Source organism: Micromesistius poutassou, assembly GCF_964030765.1.
Source record: "Micromesistius poutassou genome assembly, chromosome: 5".
NCBI classification, from domain to species: Eukaryota; Metazoa; Chordata; class Actinopteri; order Gadiformes; family Gadidae; genus Micromesistius; species Micromesistius poutassou.
Window position 1 is genome coordinate 2,002,674 of NC_140275.1, and position 20,000 is coordinate 2,022,673.

Below are 20,000 nucleotides of genomic sequence, written 5' to 3' on the forward strand. Positions count from 1 at the left end.
GGTGAGCAGGGTGAACACGGTTTCCAAGGCGACAAGGTATGTTCTCATTTCTTATTAGAATCATCAAATATTACCCTTATGAAGGTGCTTTCCCTGGCCCTGTGTAAACGCTGCTCGATGGTTAAGAGAGGCGGTTTACTCCCCCTTTTAGGGTATCGTGGGGTTGCCAGGGTTACCGGGACCCCGTGGGAAACCTGGATCTCAGGTATGGTCTCCCACAGTTCAGAAACACCTGATAATGTTCCACGTCCACTTTTACTGAGAGAAAGATCTTCCACCAAGTCTGAAATCGAATCTCAAGTCTGATCACGTGCAAGAAAACCTGAGAATGTCCATTATTATAGTATAGTGTTTGTATAGTGAGAAAGTCCTGCGGCCCAAAATACGGTAATATTCTTGTTACACTGGAAAAAGATTCTGCAGATAACCTTGTAGGCTTCATTAAGAAAGGTGGGATTAAGTAAAAGTACTATAAATGCAAATCTGTTTCCTGAACACCCACATATATATAACAGCATTATGAGCAGCTCGTTGGATGAACTTGCAAAGCGTGGCAGAGAGGCCGATCTCTGTCTGTCTGGGCTGCTTAACCAATCCTCCATGACGGACATTTGTGTCTTCCAGGGGAAACCAGGAGACGCCGGTCCTGCTGGCCTGACTGGCCCTCCAGGCCCGGAGGTAAGATACCATCTACCTGGAAGGGGAACGCTTGGCTAGTGTCTAATGTATCCGAATCAGAATCAGAGTTACTTTTGTGATGTACAAGTACACAAAAGTACAATTCTTAGGCTTTGTTCCGCAATAGCCACATAGCAGCAACAATACAAGATAAAGTAAATAAAGATAAGTAAAAATAAAAAATATGTTAGAAATAAGTAGCAGCATGAATAGATCACAATAATCAATTATAATAATAATAAATAGCAGCAACAATACAAGATAAAGTAAATAAAGATAAGTAAAAATAAAAAATGTGTTAAAAATAAGTAGCAGCATAAATAGATCACAATAATAAATTATAATAATAATAAAAGTAACATAAAATAAGTATGTATATTTATATATATACGCTTCATACGCGTGTTTTGGAAAACATTCCCGTCTGCTACATCGACTCCATTCCCAAACTTGGAGCGTAGGCGGAATGTTTTCTCCAAAACACAAATCTGAGAAATTACTTTCTTGATTTTTTCCACAGAAACAGAGTTCATGTTTTTTTCCCATTACCGTATGAAGCAGTACTCTCCTGTTTTGGGGGAATGGCCTAGCATGACGGTTCCCCTTTAATCTAAGATAATCGTCCATTTAAATATAAATCTCAAGTTGATTCAACAGGGGGTTGAATCAACTACGTCCTGGCACTTAATGTACTCACTTATTGTATGTTGTACGTCCTGGCACTTAATGTACGCACTTATTGTATGTTGTACGTCCTGGCACTTAAAAATACGACTTATCATGGTGTGGCATCTTATCCTATTTATCTCTGTTCTACACGGGAATGGGTTTACCTAGTGATTGTCAGTGCTTGGCACTTGGTTCTATGAACATCCTTACTGTACCAACAGCGTTATATTGTTGTTTCTCTTTCTTCTGACAAATATACTTATTGTAAGTCGCTTTGGATAAAAGCGTCTGCTAAACGCCCTGAATGTGAATGTAAATGTCAATGGGTTGAATTGAAGATGGAACGGCTCACACGGTTCATGTTCTCCCTCCTCACGCCAGGGGTTCCCCGGGGATCTCGGCCCACCGGGGCACAACGGCCCGGAGGGACCCAAGGTTAGCCTGACCTTTGACCTGTCATCACCCCATCACAGAGCAATGCTTAGCGGAGAACTCCCTGAGCTGCAGAGGCAGACGTCATGTTGTGCTCTATCTCTCCCCAGGGTAGGGCAGGGCTCCGAGGGTTACCTGGACCCAGCGGGATCCCAGGACCAGAGGTGAGGCGTCTCAGTGGCTCGGACTCTGTATATTATGGGCCACCTTGCTTTTCGGTCTTTATTAGCGGTGGGAATCACAGGGTGCCTCACAACACGAGACGATACGTGACACATGGCCCGCAATATAATATCACGAGACAGCGATTCTGCAATAATCAATACATTGTTAGACAATCCTATAACGATACATTACGATATATGTCAAACGATGAATACAAAATGAATACAAAATACGAAAAGGTAAAGTGCTGGATTTCGGTTTTTATTCATGGTCCAATCTGAGTTTTTCAGTTGCTCGTCTTTGGCTAGTTAACTTCCGTTCAAGTCTCCTTCATTCATGAATTGAGCACCACCTAAAGCGCCACCAAAAATATATATATATATTGAAAAATATGAAATTGATATTTGGCGCCAGTGTATCGATTCTCGTATCGCACGAAGAAGGGCGACGATACATCGCAGTGGCGATATTTTGACCCACCCCTAGTCCTTATGCCGGTCCGCACACATCCAGCTCTTCTAACGACACGGATGTGGGCGTGAGGTCACGGATGGCGCTGGTGAGCAGCTCCATCGCAACGCAGACGCGTTATTCTCCTCCACCTCTTCCTAGGAACAGGATTACTCTTGGTCGTTTTCACATTTATTTTATTTTTAAATCTTGTTTTTCCTTCCTATTCGTGTCCTGCACTTTCTGCTCAATGAATGAGATGAATAAATACATCTTAATAAACAAACACAAAGACCTTCCTTAGAGAGAGTAGATGAATTTGGAAACCATTCAGTTCCTGTGAAGCCCTGTGCTTAAGCGCAGACGCCCCGACTCGAGAAGACAACACACAGAGCATTAAAGTTTGCTTCTCCTCATGTCTGCTTTTTCTAATCTTCTGACCCATTCGTCTCGTTGCCAGGGTGACGAGGGCCCACCTGGGCCTGCTGGACCATCTGGACCAGAGGTGAGCACCCATTGGTTAAGAGACGTGTGGCCCTCGACCAATTACAGGGTTACCGTGGTTCAGGCCTTCCTCACTACACACAGCGGGACCGCGTGTCTGCATGTTGATCTCAGCCTCATAGGAGGGATCTTGGTTGAGATCTGTGGTGAGATCTTGGCGGGAACATGTCCATTGTTCTCAAGCTATTCTCCGAAACATATGGCTTCTCTCCTATCGCCATGAATGTCGGTTAGGAAATTGCTATGCACACGGTGAAGGGAAAGATCTTGACTGGGGGCTGAGGGAGAGACTGTGAAGCAACAACAACTAACTCTCTATACGCGAGACAGAAAGGAGATGTCTGAGACTTGAATTTGAGAATTGAAACAGTTGGTGAATGGTTATTATTGGGTCTGAAATCTCAGAAAAAGAGAACTTCAACCATTTCACAGCATTCATTATGTATGTCTTTTGGAAAGGCCAAACTAAAGTTACTCTGTAAAGTTAGCTTTTTGCGTTATGAAATGAATGATCTTGTTGAATATATCATGTCACTTTTGATCAGCTCTTCATAAAACAGTTTGAAAAATAGAGTCGACCATACGCTACGATAAGAACAGCAGGGAACCAAGCAAATGATCAGTCAGACGTCTCTCCGTGGCTGGCTGTGGTTGATGGCACTCGGCTCCGGGCCCTCTGGAACCGTGCTCAAAACAAACACTAAATGATCGACTCGGCTCTCTGAATATCAAGGAGCCCTGAGCGGGCGTCTCTGCGCCTCTGCGAGGGCTTTACGACTTCACCCGTCATTGAGCTGCTCAAACACAAAGGCCTCTGTCACTTCACTGTCAGTCTTTGATTCGGTGTGTTTGTACATGTACATATCAGAACAGAGCTTCAGCCTGCACCCTGGAGTGTGATTGGTGTGTGCAGTGCACTGACTGTGTGTCCTCTCCCCTTCCCTCCCCGTCCAGGGCAGAGCTGGGAGGCCGGGATTCGGAGGCAGCATCGGCCCAGACGGCCTTAAGGTCAGGGCCTCGTTAGCATGCGCCGCGGTAGCATCAATGTCACCTTAGTGCGGAACAAGGTCTTTTATGATAATGCATTAAGTGAATGTGTGTAAATGAGATGTTAATTCCCCCTCGCCGCCAGGGGAATGGGGCTCTGAGCACATTTGCACTTATTTGAACTTAAGCAGGAAGGCGTGAATACGTTGGAGATATGCTAATGAGGTCCTCCCACACAGGGGGAGACGGGCATAAGTGGTGAGGTCGGAGCGCACGGAGAGAAGGTAGAATACTTTTTATTAACACTCGCTCCCTCTCGGTCGTGCTTTGTCTTTGTGTATTTTCTGTCCTCCAGTGTGTGTGTACATGCGTGCGTATGAGAGTGTGTGTGTGTGTGTGTGTGTGTGTGTGTGTGTGTGTGTGTGTGTGTGTGTGTGTGTGTGTGTGTGTGTGTGTGTGTTGCTGTGAGCGGGTGCATTTGTGTGTGTGTTTGAGGGTCTGTGTGTGTGTATGTGCTCTCATTACCCGCTCTCTGATCCTGTGTTTGTGTTTGGGCTCTGGTTAATGGTAATGCGGCGTGTGTGCACATCTTTATGTTGGATTTCGTCTGCATGTAAAAAATAAATAATGTCACAGCTTAGACTTGAGCACAGCTCGCTCATGGACCAGTGTCCATGAGCGAGACTCACCCTCACTGCTCCCCAACCGCCGGCTGTCGCCTTCACTGGCCGGCACCACCGTCGTGTATGAATGGGTGAATGAACAGGTGAATGAACGAGTGAATGAACGGGTGAATGAATTGGTGAATGCATGGGTGAATGAATGGGTGAATGAATGGGTGAATGAAAGGGTGTATGAATGGGTGAATAAATGAGTGAATGAAGTGTTATGAAAATATAAACACATTTTAACATGACCTCTCTCTCTCTCTCTCTCTCTCTCTCTCTCTCTTCGTCTCATACCAGGGGCCACCCGGGTTCCTGGGACCGGTGGGGGAGCCAGGCATCGCTGGAGAAAAGGTAAGCATGCTGTGAGCCGTGCTGGTCATGGTGGTGGTGGTGGTGGTGGTGGTGATGGTGGTGGTGGTGGAGGAGGTGGTGGTGGTGGGGCTGGTGGTGGAGGAGGTGGTGGTGGTGGTGGTGGGGGTGGTGGTAGTGGCGGTGGGGGTGGTGGTGATGAAGGATGAGATGTGTGAGGCATATCTCTGCTCCACACCACCACCACCCCTGCCACCACCACCACTACCACCACCCCCACCACCACCACCACCACCACCTGGTGGCGGCTCTTCCTATCATTGTGAAGCAGAATTCACCAAGCGTTGGATTGTTCACCCACTAATAGGAAACGTGAGCTGGGGTTAGACCTACTGATGATGTGTTGTTGCAATAGTAGTAACACCACCACCACCACCTGGTGGCGGTGGTGGTGGGGGTGGAGACGGTGTGGAGTATGAGATGTGTGACGCTGCCTGACTCTGCTCCTGACGATGACCTCCTCTTCCTCTCCTCTTCCTCAGGGCGAGCGAGGGGAGGTGGGAGCTCCCGGGCCGCAGGGGGTGAAGGGAGCGACGGTAAGGAGCTGGTCTGGTCCTCCTCCCACTGGGGGCCGCTCTGTCAGCCCTGCCTGGGGGAGGGGGGGGGGGGGGGGGGGTACATGTGGGGTCATGTGATGTTGATGAGGATGATGTTGACGATGTGATGATGATGATGATGAGGATGATGATGATGATGATGATGATGATGTGATGGTGAGGATGAGGATGATGATGTGATGGTGAGGATGAGGATGATGATGTGATGGTGAGGATGAGGATGATGATGATGATGATGATGATGTGATGGTGAGGATGAAGATGAGGATGATGATGGCAGGCATGATGTGATTAAGATGATGGTGTTGAGGAGGAGAATGATGGGATGATGAGGATTTGGTGGTGTGGATAAAGATGTGATGATGATGATAATGATGATGATGATGATGATGATGATGATGATGATGATGATGAGGATGGTGATGGTGATGATGATGATGAGGATGATGATGGTGAGGATGAGGATGATGGTGGTGTGGATGAAGATGCGTGTGTATGAGAGTGTGATGATGATGATGAGGATGTGATGATGAGGATGATGGTGAGGATGGTGAGGAGGATGAGGATAATGTGTTAGTGTGTGGTGATGATGATGATGATAAAAATGGAATGGCATATACGTTCTGAAATGGTACTAAAACAGCAGCCAATCGGAAGGTTTGCGATGGATTAGGAAGGTGGCCGTCTCTGGAGAGGACAGTTATTGATCCATGAGGGGATGTCATACGACATATCTGCAGAACAGGATGTGGCTTCAGTGAGAACACTGACGTTAACACCTTCCAGCAGGGGAGAGTCAGGGAGTCATGTTTAGGTGCAGTAAGCAATGTATACAAAGGCTTACTCAACAAACCAGTTCTTGAAGTAAATAAGGTTATTTATATAAGAAACAGGGCACTAGGGGCGGCATTGTGGCTCAGGAGGTAGAGCGGGTTGGCTGGTCACCTGAAGGTTGCTAGTTTGATTGTGAGTGTCGAGGTGTCCCTGAGCGAGACACCCTCACCCTGACTGCTCCTGACGAGCTGGCCGTCGCCTTGAGTGGTGGACACCACCGTCGGTGTGTGAATGTGTGTATGAATGGGTGAATGTTAGGGAATATGGTAAAGCGCTTAGAGTGGCCACTGGGGAGAAAAGCGTTCTATAAATGTTATGTAATAGATGTACCATTTACTATGATATCAAAAGTGATGTGACCGCAGCGTATTCACTACAGCAGACTGAAGAGTGTCCTGTCCCCCCACAGGGTCATCCTGGCTCCCCTGGACAGGGCGGGGCCCCCGGAGAGCAAGGCTTCCCAGTGGGTGAACCGTCTGTTTGGGGACCCCTCCCCTGCCCCCCCGGCTGGTCTCTTCGGTTCAGCGCTGAGCCGCCCTTCCACCCTGCTTGCTATTATTCCTCTCCTCTCCGTGTTGTTTGACCCTTTTACTCACAAAACCGTTTGGGTTTTCATTCATTTTTCTCCTTAATCTGTTTCGCTCGCTTGCCTTGATGCCGTTCTTGTTGTTGTTGCATTTCTGAAGATTTGTTCACATGAAAGCAGGAAGTGTTCTGTGGTGAGTTTTAGTCGGTGTTGACGTCAAGAGGAATGAGACTGAGGCTTCTTTCTTCTTTTAAGCTGAACCTGAGTGTCGTGCAAAACTGGATGAAAGTTCACGGCCCACTTTTAAAAAAAACAGATACATGAAAAATGCATGAGCTGTGGATGTGTTTGACTCACAACAAAGACATGTGGGGTGACAGGATGCGTCGGTCTCTAATCGATTTCTCCCGCTCGTTGCTTTAGGGCCGGCCTGGTTCTCAGGGGTCCATTGGTGCCAGAGGACCCAAAGGACTCAGGGTAAGAAACATTATTTTGTTTGTTATGTTATCATTTAGGATGGAGTGGAGTGGAGTGGTTAAGGTGGTTTGATTCCCTGCGCAAAGGCATCGGGTTCCATCCCCAATATCCACGATAACTGGCATCGTTGACACCTACCCCCTCTCCCTTAATGACACGTCTCTGAAGTCCCAGTGAGGGGCTCTGGATGAAAGCGTCTGCTGGAGTTCTACTAACTAGTTGTACTCATAAATAATTGAGAGTATTAATTCGGTCACACATGGTCAATTAGCTATTCGCCATTCCGCAAACACAAAAACTCGTCTGCTCTGTATATGTGTGAAGCAAATCTTAACAGCGTTCTGAACTATCGTTCGGGGGACTCTTTGAAGCAAATGAGCTCAGGAGAAACAAAGTCCGTCGTTAACCTCACTTTAGCACTTCAGACAACACCCCGCAGCTCCTGTACCCCCAAATATATGACCCCGGCGGTGTCTTTAAACAGCCGTAAATCCACCGCTAGCTGTGCTTCTCCGAAACATCTGCGTCATACCCTGGGAAAATAGCCCTCGCCACACAAGGGTTTTGGGTCTGAATGAATTATTGATCTTACACGAGTAAGTGGTGTAATTAGGCTATTTCATCTTGTGGATGGCTTTTATATGGGTCCGTTGACATCATGGGAAGACACCCATTTCGGATTTAATAACTATAATTGCTTAAAATTGCATGACGACATTTTGAAAGCAAAATGTAGTTAAGAGCTATTAACAACACACACATGTCTAACCAAAAAGTATTTTTTGTTGAGGAACAAAGAACTACTACTACACAATACAATCCCATATTCAACATAAAGAAGTGTATTTTCTTATTAAGACCGAATAAAGATAAACTACACACATAATGTCATCAGAATGCAGATCTATGGCATTCTATTGGTGCTATAATTTCATCATGTTCTGCGAAGACTTATGCTAGTTAATAACAGACTGTTACAGCAGATACACAGTGCATCACAGTAGAAATACATCTAAAGCACATCTCTCCTCACCGCTCCAACAGTAACAGAGCTAATTTGTAAGCTGCGTTGAGGGTTGACAGAATACATGGTGTGCTTACATTTGGGCTGGCTGTACGAGTGCTTGGCTAAACAAGCCTCATAAGCTTCCATGGCTTTCATGTTCGGTGGGAAGAGTCTGTGAAGCCACTGTTTGGCTTAATTTGAGAGGCGAGGATGAGTCAGCAGAATGCTCCGGACCAAGCCATGACCTTTCCAGAAGGGCCCAGGCTTCACTGTACAATATCTCCAGTGTGCAGGCGCCAAATACCGCAGTCGTGTCATGTGGGATCATGGAAATAAAGTGATGGAGAGTATTGGATGAAGAAAATATATGTTCTCCTTCTGTATTCTTCCTTAGTGTCCATTTCCTTTGACGTTATTAATAGCGTCACCCGCTAACCTTCGTTACTCCAAAGGGCAAGGGAATCTTCCCAAACATCAGGCGAAAATAAGAAACCTTGACTTTTACTCTATCTTCCCCAGTTTGAATCGTTGTTTGCTTCGTACACGATATGAACGCGACACTACACAGAAACATGGTTATCACTGACCAGTTTCTCCCTAACATTGGACAGATCAATTAAGGGCTGTGAATGATGAGGCAGACTGAGAGGAGAAATGGCTGTGCTGACCAATCAAATGCTAGCTAACATTCAGTTGGGGAGAGGAGGGGAGCTCTATTGGCGTAGAGAGAATGCATACCAAGGTATATTCAATTCACTTAAAAATGGCCATGTCATTTGTAATGTTGTTATTCGGATCACATTTTCCGTCACACTTTGAGAGTATTTATGATATCTATAGTTAGTGTTATGTACTTTAAATAAGTAAAATAGAGTGATATATGTACTAATCCCATCCTGTCATCATCCCTAGGGCCCTGTGGGTCCCTATGGTCTGCTGGGAGGGAAGGGCTCTGCTGGAGTGATGGTAAGGAGGAGGTCAAAAGGTCAAACATAGCTTACTTAGCTAAAAACGTTGACTCATCACTTTTAAATTCATAGTCAATACCTTTCGATTAATGTGTCTAATATCACTCTATGACCTTGGTGTTGCCATTTTATGATTGTTTCATTATGTGATGATCAAGTCATCTTGCATCAGTTGATCTATTGGTAATGTTTTTACAATGAATGTAAAATGAAAATGTGTTAATGAGCTGTAGATTTTAAGGCCTTTAGTGATCGCAGACAAACACACATTTGATGTTATTAATGTGAAAAATAATAAAAACAGATCAAAACATTATAGTTCACTGTGATAAATCACAGCACTCACTTTTGTACATTCATCCATAAAAATGCTTTTAATTCAATGTATCAACACATAATCAATTCATATGATATTTCCGCAATGAGCACACATCAAATAGTATGGATTCTGTTTGGAGATAACCAACAATACAGTCCAACAGCGGAAACACAACATACGTCTTGCAAAAGCATATTTTACGGTCCGGGCTATCTTTGAAGATCGCTTGTTACCAAATTTTACAGAAAACAAACACTTTACTCAGGACTTAACATTCTCATAAATGAATTCCCAGCCTTCAATTCCCATCCTAGGGTATGGGAAACAGTTGTTATGGGGACATAATTGGGAACATCACGACTCTTTTGGAGGACATTAAAGGACCGCTTCTGTTGGTTGTTCTTGCAGGGCCCGGATGGTCCCCCTGGAAAACCTGGGTTCCCTGGACAGATGGTAAGAATAGTCCCCTTATCACTCTGTATCCATCAGTAGCCTGTTTTAAAGCTGCACTATGTTTCTTCTCCTGTTAGCGCCCTCTCGTGGTTTGAGTTGTCGCCATAATGGTTGTCTGAAAATCTGGACACTTCTGAGTGATGTCAAGACTTTATTTACCATGGAAACCATTACAAATTCATTCTTTCAAGCCAGGAACCACTGGAATCTTTTTTTAACATTTTAAACCAGAAAAATACTTAAAACTCTAAGCAAATGCCAAATGACAAGACATCTTATTGGGGGGGGGGGGGGGGGGGGGTTAGTGGACCAGAATGAATCGATTCATAGAGAAAGATTCCCTGGATGTATTGACTCGTGGATGGGTTTGTTTTATTCTCGAGAAACGTTCTAGGTCAAACATTTTTTGATGGAGTAACTGACTGAAGTAGGAAAACTTACATAGTGCAGAATTAACATAATTCGTGTTGACATGTCTTAAGCCTCCGCCATAATTCGCCATAAGTAATTACTGTGTCTGTCTGCTGTTCTGCCAAAGGGGAAGATCGGCGAGCGAGGGGAATCGGGACCAAAGGGATTTCCAGTAAGTGATGCAGTTCTTTTGTGGATTAGTCAAAACTGATTTTGGGATGAGAATGTCTATGACATGGGTTTAAATCCCAATCAATTGACTGCACTGTGTGTGTGGTCTAAACGGCTGATGTTTTCCTCCCAGGGAATCCAGGGACCATCAGGACCTCCTGGGGCCAAGGGCTTTGCAGGAGAGCCAGTAAGTTCCCAGTCACCCAGCTGTCGGCAGGCTGGCCTCCCTCATTGGTGAAGATCCTGATACTTTGATACACTGTTGGAGAGAATGTTCTAGAAGCCCTCCCTCCCAAACGTTCTTAACTGTTCCTCCTCTTTGGGAATGTCTGGTTTTACCATGGATCTGGGCGCCCATTGTTTCTCATAAAAAAGCACTAACAGTAGCTCCAAACGTCTTGCCTGCTCACAACCACCACAGACCTTTCCTCTTCGCCAGTTCCTCAGCTTGACAACATCTTAATCACTGCTGGATCCTCCCAATCCCTCAGACTACTGCTCGCTTGAAGAGCCGAGAGAGAGAGACTAATCCTTTTTCCCCCATTCTGTCCAAGATCTACAAAGGGATGAATCAGACTCAACTTGATTTACACCGTCCACTTCCTGCAAAGGCAGATTTATCGTAGCCTGACTGTATCTCCATAACTGAATGCCTTTTACTATCTCCCACTGAAGCATCGGCCCAATTACCCCCGGGCATTCCACCGCCCAGATAAAGCTACCTCTCACAATCCATACCGGCTCAATGCCATTCTGCACTCTATTCTACTTTTTCTTTTAAACATCCAACGATGTTTGTCCCAGATTTGTGAACGCTGCCGAGCATTATTCTGTTATTGATGCCTCTTCTCTGCCAACAGGGGCCGGCGGGCCCCGCTGGAACGATGGGGCCACTCGGAGACATGGGACCAAAGGTGAGTTTCATCATCTGTCAGCCTTGTGTGAGTCCATCCCGCATCACTGTGTAGTTAATATCGAGCTGGGTTTGCTCGCCTTTTGAAAAGCCGGCTGTGTGTGTGTCTGTGACAGGGACCGCTGGGGAGGGCGGGGGCGAGCGGGCTGCCTGGTGATCCTGGAGAGAAGGTCTGTATCTCTCTGTTCTTCCTTTATTCACATGAAGTCCTTTAGTCAGACGCAGCAGCCAAACACTCTCACAAGTTCGGCTGAAAACAATCAAAGCGTGAAAGTAAAAATTGGAACGGCTAGCAAAACAAAGTGAAAGTGCTGCTGGGCCTGCCATAGAAATACTTATTGGTATTGTTAGAGCCAACAGTCATGCTGTCTACAGAGTGTCTGCAGAGCGGATTCCATAATTCAAAGTGCTGTCCAAATTCCACCACTACCAGCACAACTCTTCTGCTGTGAATCCACAGCCAGTTATACAAATGGGCTGCTAGATACACAAACCGTTATGAGGAGATGTCTGGCAGTTGACACACGTTGTTGTTGTTGTTGTTGATGTTCTTCTGCCTGGCAGGGGGCCGAGGGTCCCATCGGAAGCCCGGGGGAGCTGGGCTTGATGGGTCAGAGGGTGAGTAGTACACCCATCACTGACTCACCGCAGACCCAGAAGTCTCTCTTTAATGTGCTTATGCATATTCCCTCTCACTTTGGTACTGCATGTTATATTAACCAGTGGAATAATTAGCCTGGCCCGAGTGGCCATCCTTCCTCTTCACACAAGCTCATCAAAGCGTTCTCTTATTTATGCTGTAAAGCTATTAAAAGCTCTTGTTACACTTGTTATGGTTTCCTTCTGCCAGGGAGAGGCCGGAGTGTACGGGGAGGTTGGTGCAAGTGGACCTGACGGAGTCAAGGTAGGGAGGATGGAAACCTGGGCGACTGATTACTGACACCCCACTGACATCACCATACACAGAGTGACCCACTGTTGGGTTTCAAATGAAGTTTCCGGAGTCAGACTTAATTCTGAAAATGGTGACACACTGTCCAAAGAAGCAACATTTAAAGGTCAAATGTGTAGAATTGAGTGGCATCTAGCGGAATTGACTGGGCAGAGATGGAATACAATATTCCTAAGTATGTTTGCGTTTGATCATTTTTGTTTTTGTTACCTTAGAATGAGCCTTTTGTATGTACATAGGGGGTGGGTCCTCTTCCATGGAGACTGCCATGTTGCACCTCCATGTTTCTACAGTAGCCCAGAACAAACAAACGGATCTAGAGAGGATGTGTTTTTAAATTATAATCATAATCATAAGCTCACTTGTAAGCTATGACCTAAAGTTTTACAGACTAAATAACTAAATACACCTCATCACCTGACACATTGGCTACTCGATGCTGTCGTACACGATGACATCAATTTGGAATCACCTTCTGGCACCTTTTAGGCCAGTACAGGCATCCTACGTCATAGGAAAGCAAGGGGTCAGGGGGGGTGAGTTGGTTGCAATCTAGAACCTCACCACTAGATGCCACTAAATCCTACATACTGCAACTTTAATATAATTTGAGGGTTTTTTTTACAAGGTCTACACTGTGAATGTGTACCTGATGTCCTGAGCTGCTCATCAAGCCAATTCAAGTCAAATTGCTTGTGAGCCTTGAGCAAAATTGGAATAGCGTTCTGTTGACTTTTTAGTGAAAACAGACAGCGTCTTTATTCTAGGAGATCTACTGTCTGGCAAGCATTGCTGGATAATTATTTTTTTTTAGAAACATCAAGGAAAAAAAAGCCAGCCTGTCATTCAGAGCCAAGCTTCATGAAGCATGGCAGACAGACCCACAAACAGCTTTTGGCTGAGAGTGTCAGTTACAACGCCTAGACTAAAGCACAGAGTAAAGCAGGAGATGAGTCTCAGATGAACCAGTTCACTGTCTTTAGGAGGATGTGTCATTCTGGGTTAGATGCTACATCTAGCCTGTTTCGACGACTCCAGAGGTGTGTTGCTATTGTATCTGGCTGATATTAAAAGCCCACCAACCTCAAGATAAGGTTACGATCGACTGTGTTTAGGATTGTTATATCTCAGCGAGAGATATCGCATTCCTGGTGGTCTGGCTTCAGTTAAAGTCCTGGAGAGAAAACTATTCAGGGCATCCAATTGACACCTGAAGAAGTGTACCTGTACATTTAGTTTACAGGGTACAGGTATCACTTATCACTCTTTAATACTACAAAAATACCAGTATTGCTCTAGTATTGTAGTATTTGTAAGTAAGTGTATTGTAAGTATTAATTCATGAGTATTTTAAGTGCAGTGTGCCCATAAATAAACATAAAAACACATGCAATAATTAAAAAAACTTTTCTTTGGTTTGTTTGTTTGTGAATATATTTAATTTATTAGCTCTCAATAAATCAATGAATAATCTAAAATAATCTAGGTTTCATGGCTGCTCACCGGTGCCTCTTGCTCTATGTCTCCAGGGCGAGGCGGGCGACGTGGGGGCCGAGGGGGCCCAGGGAGAGAGGGGTGTGGTGGGCACCAAGGGGAAGGAAGGCCCCCCCGGGGCTCCTGGCCTGGTGGGGGTGAGGGTGAGTGTCACCGCGCACGTCTTCACGTTGCCTGGCAACCAAAAACAAACACACACCCACTCTGTTGTTTCTGTGTGCCAACCACCTGCTGTTCCTTCACTAGGGTCAAGAGGGTAAACCCGGAACAATCGGCCAACGAGGAAAAGCTGGAGACAAGGTTTGTCAAGCTGCAGTCACTTTCATATTTGACTTCCCATACTCGTGTCAAGATGTCGTCTCATGTGCGTGAGGGTTTAATCGCCCGTAACGGTAAACAAACCATGAAGTCACCTCTGCAGGGACTCTGGAAAAGACAAAAGACAAAACATAAAACGCAAAGCATGCAAAAGGTCATCGGGAGGTTTTTTAGGAGTCGTCCAAAGTGAGCGCAGAGTCGGGGCCCCTCACGGTGCGCTTGCTCCTCTGTTCTCTCTCCAGGGCAGCCAGGGCCCCCAGGGGCCACTGGGTGAGACGGGCCCCGTGGGGGAGCAGGGGGAGCCGGGCCACGTCGGACCAAAGGGGGCCAGGGGAACCATCGGACCCACGGTATGCACCATATGCACCAAAGATACGTATCATGCTACTAATGCTAACGCTAACAACACCTGGGCTAATGATCCGCTCCCTGCAGGGGGCCCCAGGCAGGATGGGGCCACAAGGCACTCCGGGAGCGGCTGGGTATGAGGTGAGATGGTGCACACACTGTACACGTTCAGCAGGGATAGGGCTGCAGACCAGCCTCACAGACGGCCATGAGACCGGAGATCCATCGTGGAAATGAGATAAACCCTCGTACAAAACAAGGTTTAAATCTTCTCTGATGGAATGAAGATAAAAAAGGCTGGGAGTTGCTCATAGCTCGATGAATGCTCTTCTGTAGACCACTCTTTTGGCTAACAACTGCTTGTACTTTGTGGTCAGTTCAAACCCGTTTGCATCATCATCACCGGATCGATGCGGAGTCGGCATGGTTAATTGTTATTCGTAACCCAATCCCTCTTCCGGCCTTTATTCAATGACTGCAATCGAATGCAATTTTCCCACACCGGCTACACCGTCATCAGACTAAGCCTCTCTGTGAACCCTTGTCCTGTGTTGACCTTCCAACAGGGACACAGAGGACCACAGGGCCCGGTAGGCCCGCCTGGACCAAAAGGTGAAAAGGTACACACTCCTTACATGCATTGCTCGGGGCCCCAATCGCCCATAGGAGCTTAATTTGCTGCGTGTTTTATACAGGAACGGGTAGTTTTGCATTAGCGATGACATTTCCTCACATTTAAAAACAGTTTTGCAGCACAGTCCCTGTCGTATTGTTTTGACAGATTGGAGTCATTGTTGCATAGCTAATGAGGTTTTGGGCTTCTGTAAGTATCCACTAAGAAACTCCTTATCTGAGCAGTAATAAGGGAGCAGGCCACGGCTCATTAACACTTGAAATGTCATCGTATGCAATTAGGCACCTGGATCACCCTGCATCCTCTCTCTGCTGTTTTCTGGTTCATCATTTTCGGCAACTAGGACTTAAATAGTACAAGAAATAGTTTTGTCAAAATGATTAACTCTGTGTAGAGATCGATAAAGTGCTGTAGTGACTGCTGTAATGGATAAAGCAATAGCTGCCGGTGTGAACAAGCTGGATCCGAGCCAAAGAAAGCTTATCATTATATTTTGAAGTGTGTGATTGTTCGAGGGCACCTGGGATCAAGGTAAACATACGCCAGGCCGCTAACGGCGCGTCAGCAGCAGTGATCTCGACGCTTTGCAATCGCTGCTCCGGTTGTTTCCATTGTGCTCGGGAAAATGTTTTGTTTGAATAACTTAGGATGTGAAAAACACATGACGATGATAAAGAAACAAATGCACAAAAGGGGATTAATCAACCCTACAGATGCAACACACATGACCATAAATCCTCCCTCGTTCCTTGGCAATCGATGCAAGGCCACTGACACGGCACTGGGCGAGAGCCAGTTCATTTGATCCGTGGGTAGTGAAACCACATTAGACGATACGTGCCCTCGGTGGAAACGGTTTGTGAATGAGGTAAACAAAGCGGCCTCCGTGGCTTTGTGGCTCCTCCATCTGCTGCTGTCTGTTCTCACTCGGTTCCTTTGTCCCGGTCAGGGTGACCCGGGGGAGGACAGCAAGGTGGAGGGACCGCAGGGCGCCCCAGGGGACAGAGTGAGTGACGCCGCCTCTTCCTCCCGATCGCTGGTCCCATGTGTTGTCGGCACGATGACACCACCTGTTCTAACAATGGGTTCTGCTGTCCCACCAGGGTTCTCCGGGCGCCATGGGAACCAGAGGGGAACCGGGGGATCCAGGATACGATGTGAGTCCAGAGTTCGTATTGTACCCTGCTCCTCTGTTTGTGGTTCCATGAGGGGAACAGCACCCTGTTAAGAGTCACGCTACTTTATGAACAACACTGTCACTAGCCGACCCTGTGGAATACATTCATTATTAGTCATTTCATTTAAGAGTCAGCTTCCTGTGAATTAGGGTCAGGGTAAGATACATTGGGATTTGAACCTGGCTGGAAGTCAAACTCCCAAGCAACTACTACACTATATACTGTCTCACCCCAACCTGCTCTTTAATGATATGTCTTTGTACTGTCTAACCCCAACCTGCTCCTAAATTTCCCATCTCTGTACTGTCTAACCCCTACCTGCTCCTTAAAGACCTGTCTCTGTAGTGTCTAACCCCTACATGCAACGTAATGACCTGTCTCTGTACTGTCTAACCCCAGCCTGCTCCTGAATCTCCCATCTCTGTACTGTCTAACCTCCTTTTATGACTTGGATCTGAATTCACCGTCAGGCGCTAACTGACCAACTGCTAATCTCTGGGGATAACGTGTTTCAGGGCCAGTCCGGGCTGGACGGAGCCAGAGGTCAAGCTGGGGCCCCGGGGTCTCCTGTAAGTGTCCGTACGTTGCCTTTACGCCATGAACGCACCACACAACAACAGAGTCTGCTGAGCAAAATAATATAAATGATGACATAAATGTATAGACAGTAGACACACAAAGATCATGTGGTCAGTGTGGTGGTATTGTGTTATGAGATACATATTGTTATTAGGTGCCAAGCACACAAAGTGTGCGAAGGCAACTTATTGTAATTCTTAGTTATTATTATTATTATTATATTGATATTGTATTGATATTGTTTGTTCTCCAATGCTTAATTGGAGTGTCACAATCCAGCTGATGCCTGAAGACCTTTCTTGCTTGAAGGGACGTTAATTAGAAATTTCTTCCAATTGCATCATACCTCCATTATTCATACTTTTTTTGTTTTCTTTTGTGCAATGAATAGTTGAAGGGGAACCATCATGCTCCGCTGTTTTCTAATATGAGACGGTGCTGCTTCAAACGGAGCTGGGAGAACAAAGCTCTGTCTGCAACATCAACTCCGCTTCTGGGGGAGAAATCGCAGAAAAGTTGAACCATCTGCATCACTGGTTCAGGATCTATGGTGATGGCGTCAATGGTCCAACTTTTGGAAACAGAGTTGATGTTGCAGACCGCAGTCTCTTACAGTTCCTCTCTGAACGTAGGGGGCTGGGGGACTGCAGCACATAAAAAATTAAAAATAAATGCACATCTGTAGCCTATGTGCATTTAATGATAATTTCTGAATCTATAATTTATTTGCCAATATTAAATCAGACATAAATATTGAGATGAGGCTAATTCAACTTTAAGTTGTTATGTTTACTAGACATAAGGCTCATAAGGCTGGTCAGGTTGAATGAACCTTGTTTTTGGGACTGCTTATGCTTTATGCTTATGCTTTTTCACATGATGTTTCTAGCTAGCAAATGTCTCATTGTTCTTCTAGCTAGGGTTAGAAGAACCCTAGCTTTAGTTAACTTAAGCTAGCTGTGTCTCGTATGCTTCTAGCTAGCTATGACTCATTGACTAAAAAACTATTACTGATATTTTCAAGATATTTTCAATATTTTCATGATGCGAAAAAGGTTGCAGTGACAAGAGAAGAAAATGAGTTATTTATAAAAGAGTAATTTCAGCACCGGCCAATTTGCGTTTGCATGTGGGCCGTGTGGTTTGGTTTATCAGGGCTGGGTTGATTGGCTCCCTGTGGGATGGTGAGAGACACCGACAGCTGCAGGCCTGGCCCCGCTCCGTAGCAATCCTAATTGAACACAACTGATAAATGAATGAATTATTCTGCCCTATTGAAATAAATTACCAATCAATTTTTATCAGCACCTGTTGAAGACTACTTCCAACAGTCGGCAATGAGCGCAACTTTGTGTATTAGGAAAAAGCAGAGTGTGACAGTTCCCCTTTAATTGTAGTTATGTTCCTCCCTATGGTCATGTTTCCTCTGGCTAGCCTGTTAGTCAGTGTTGATTGGATGATTGCTTAATTTGGTGTTTGTGTTTAATTGCTTTGATGTGAAAATGTGCGAGTTACCACCTAATGCTATGGATACTCGTTGGCTAACACTCACATGAAAGTCAATCCGACTCTAACCAACACAACGACCCTCATCCTCAGGGCCACGCCGGACCCCGCGGACAGGGAGGGCTGAAGGGGTCCAAAGGTCACCAGGTAAGGACCAAAGGGTCGTTGTTTCTATTGTGTGTATCTGTATTTTTTATGTTTGTACTGTATGTATGTTGGACATACTTTAACTTTCTTTTTTTTATTATTGCATATTTTTGTATTCCATGGGCCGCCAATATTCCAAGTGAAATTCTCATGTATGGGATGAAATAGTTCTTATCTTATCATATCGCAACACGCCGCACACATGCTTGTCGCTGGACTCACACGCATGTGGCTCTGTGGCTGATGATTCTCTCTGCTCTACTCCAGGGCAAGGAGGGGAAGGCGGGGCAGAGAGGACTGTCTGGGAGCAGCGGACCCCCGGTGAGCAGAGACACCGGTCATTACTGTGTTAACTGGGGGATTGTGCTTGTTCCTACTGGTTTTGTGTTTAACTTGATACGTTACACAGAGCGAAACTACCTTCATCTTAAAGGATGCAGCTGAGACACTGAATGGCAAGAAAGAGCCAGTAAATCTACAGTATCTACAATATAATCAACAGCAAAGGTTGTGTCCAGCCAAAAGCTGGATGGACTACGGTAGTAAGAGGCATCAAGTCTCAAACTAAAACTCCCAACAACCTATACCATTGCTTGACAATTAAAGCAATGGCTGTAAAACAATTGTGTAATGTATCATACAATTATATAATGTATTATACAATTACGTTTTCTTTAGGGAAATGGAGTTGATGATGCAAAACATGTATGAAGAGGTACTCTTCATACATGCGACTGTGATGTGGGACATGTGTTGGTTCTCCTCCTAGGGGCCGGAGGGTCCAGCGGGCCCCCGGGGCGTGCTGGGCAGAGAGGGCCTAGAGGGGCCCTCGGGGATGGACGGGGCCCCTGGTACCGACGGCGGCAAAGGAAACAAGGCAAGAGAGCTCCCTTTGAAGCCTCCGACGTCACTGACGAGCAGCGGAGACAGGAACCCATAATCAATGTGCTCCTTTCTACCATGTCTATCGTCGTCCTCCCCACCATCGTCATCATCATCATCGTCATCATCGTCATCATCGTCATCTTTGTCCTCATCATCATCATCATCATCGTCATCATCATATCCGTGCCGCTCTTCATCACCACCATCTGCGTGGTGATCATCAGGGGGAGCAGGGAGGCGATGGACCCATCGGTTTGGCTGGCAAGGCGGGCCTGCAGGGGAAGGCGGGCGTCCCGGGGCTGCCTGGCAGCCAGGGCTCGTTCGGCGCCAAGGTGAGACGGAGGGGAGGAGACGGGAGAGGAGTCCGGATCCGACCGGTCCGCTGGATGTCCTAATGGGCTG

At 46.0% G+C, this 20,000-nt stretch overlaps 1 protein-coding gene across 1 annotated transcript in view; it reads left to right on the top strand.

Moving 5' to 3' along the window:
* The window catches only part of col27a1b (collagen, type XXVII, alpha 1b), a 48,702-nt gene that overhangs the window by 21,407 nt on the left and 7,295 nt on the right, over window positions 1-20,000 (top strand). The window contains exons 12-43 of the mRNA XM_084468900.1: window positions 1-36; window positions 152-205; window positions 625-678; window positions 1,729-1,782; window positions 1,890-1,943; window positions 2,855-2,899; window positions 3,853-3,906; window positions 4,125-4,169; window positions 4,851-4,904; window positions 5,405-5,458; window positions 6,723-6,776; window positions 7,263-7,316; window positions 9,235-9,288; window positions 10,018-10,062; window positions 10,601-10,645; window positions 10,778-10,831; window positions 11,505-11,558; window positions 11,674-11,727; window positions 12,122-12,175; window positions 12,408-12,461; window positions 14,039-14,146; window positions 14,250-14,303; window positions 14,564-14,671; window positions 14,757-14,810; window positions 15,236-15,289; window positions 16,253-16,309; window positions 16,407-16,460; window positions 16,997-17,050; window positions 18,660-18,713; window positions 18,981-19,034; window positions 19,483-19,590; window positions 19,823-19,930. The exon at window positions 1-36 is cut by the window's left edge and continues 18 nt beyond it. Coding sequence (XP_084325026.1) covers window positions 1-36; window positions 152-205; window positions 625-678; window positions 1,729-1,782; window positions 1,890-1,943; window positions 2,855-2,899; window positions 3,853-3,906; window positions 4,125-4,169; window positions 4,851-4,904; window positions 5,405-5,458; window positions 6,723-6,776; window positions 7,263-7,316; window positions 9,235-9,288; window positions 10,018-10,062; window positions 10,601-10,645; window positions 10,778-10,831; window positions 11,505-11,558; window positions 11,674-11,727; window positions 12,122-12,175; window positions 12,408-12,461; window positions 14,039-14,146; window positions 14,250-14,303; window positions 14,564-14,671; window positions 14,757-14,810; window positions 15,236-15,289; window positions 16,253-16,309; window positions 16,407-16,460; window positions 16,997-17,050; window positions 18,660-18,713; window positions 18,981-19,034; window positions 19,483-19,590; window positions 19,823-19,930 — 1,893 coding nt within the window. The remainder of the gene's footprint in view (window positions 37-151; window positions 206-624; window positions 679-1,728; window positions 1,783-1,889; window positions 1,944-2,854; window positions 2,900-3,852; window positions 3,907-4,124; window positions 4,170-4,850; window positions 4,905-5,404; window positions 5,459-6,722; window positions 6,777-7,262; window positions 7,317-9,234; window positions 9,289-10,017; window positions 10,063-10,600; window positions 10,646-10,777; window positions 10,832-11,504; window positions 11,559-11,673; window positions 11,728-12,121; window positions 12,176-12,407; window positions 12,462-14,038; window positions 14,147-14,249; window positions 14,304-14,563; window positions 14,672-14,756; window positions 14,811-15,235; window positions 15,290-16,252; window positions 16,310-16,406; window positions 16,461-16,996; window positions 17,051-18,659; window positions 18,714-18,980; window positions 19,035-19,482; window positions 19,591-19,822; window positions 19,931-20,000) is intronic.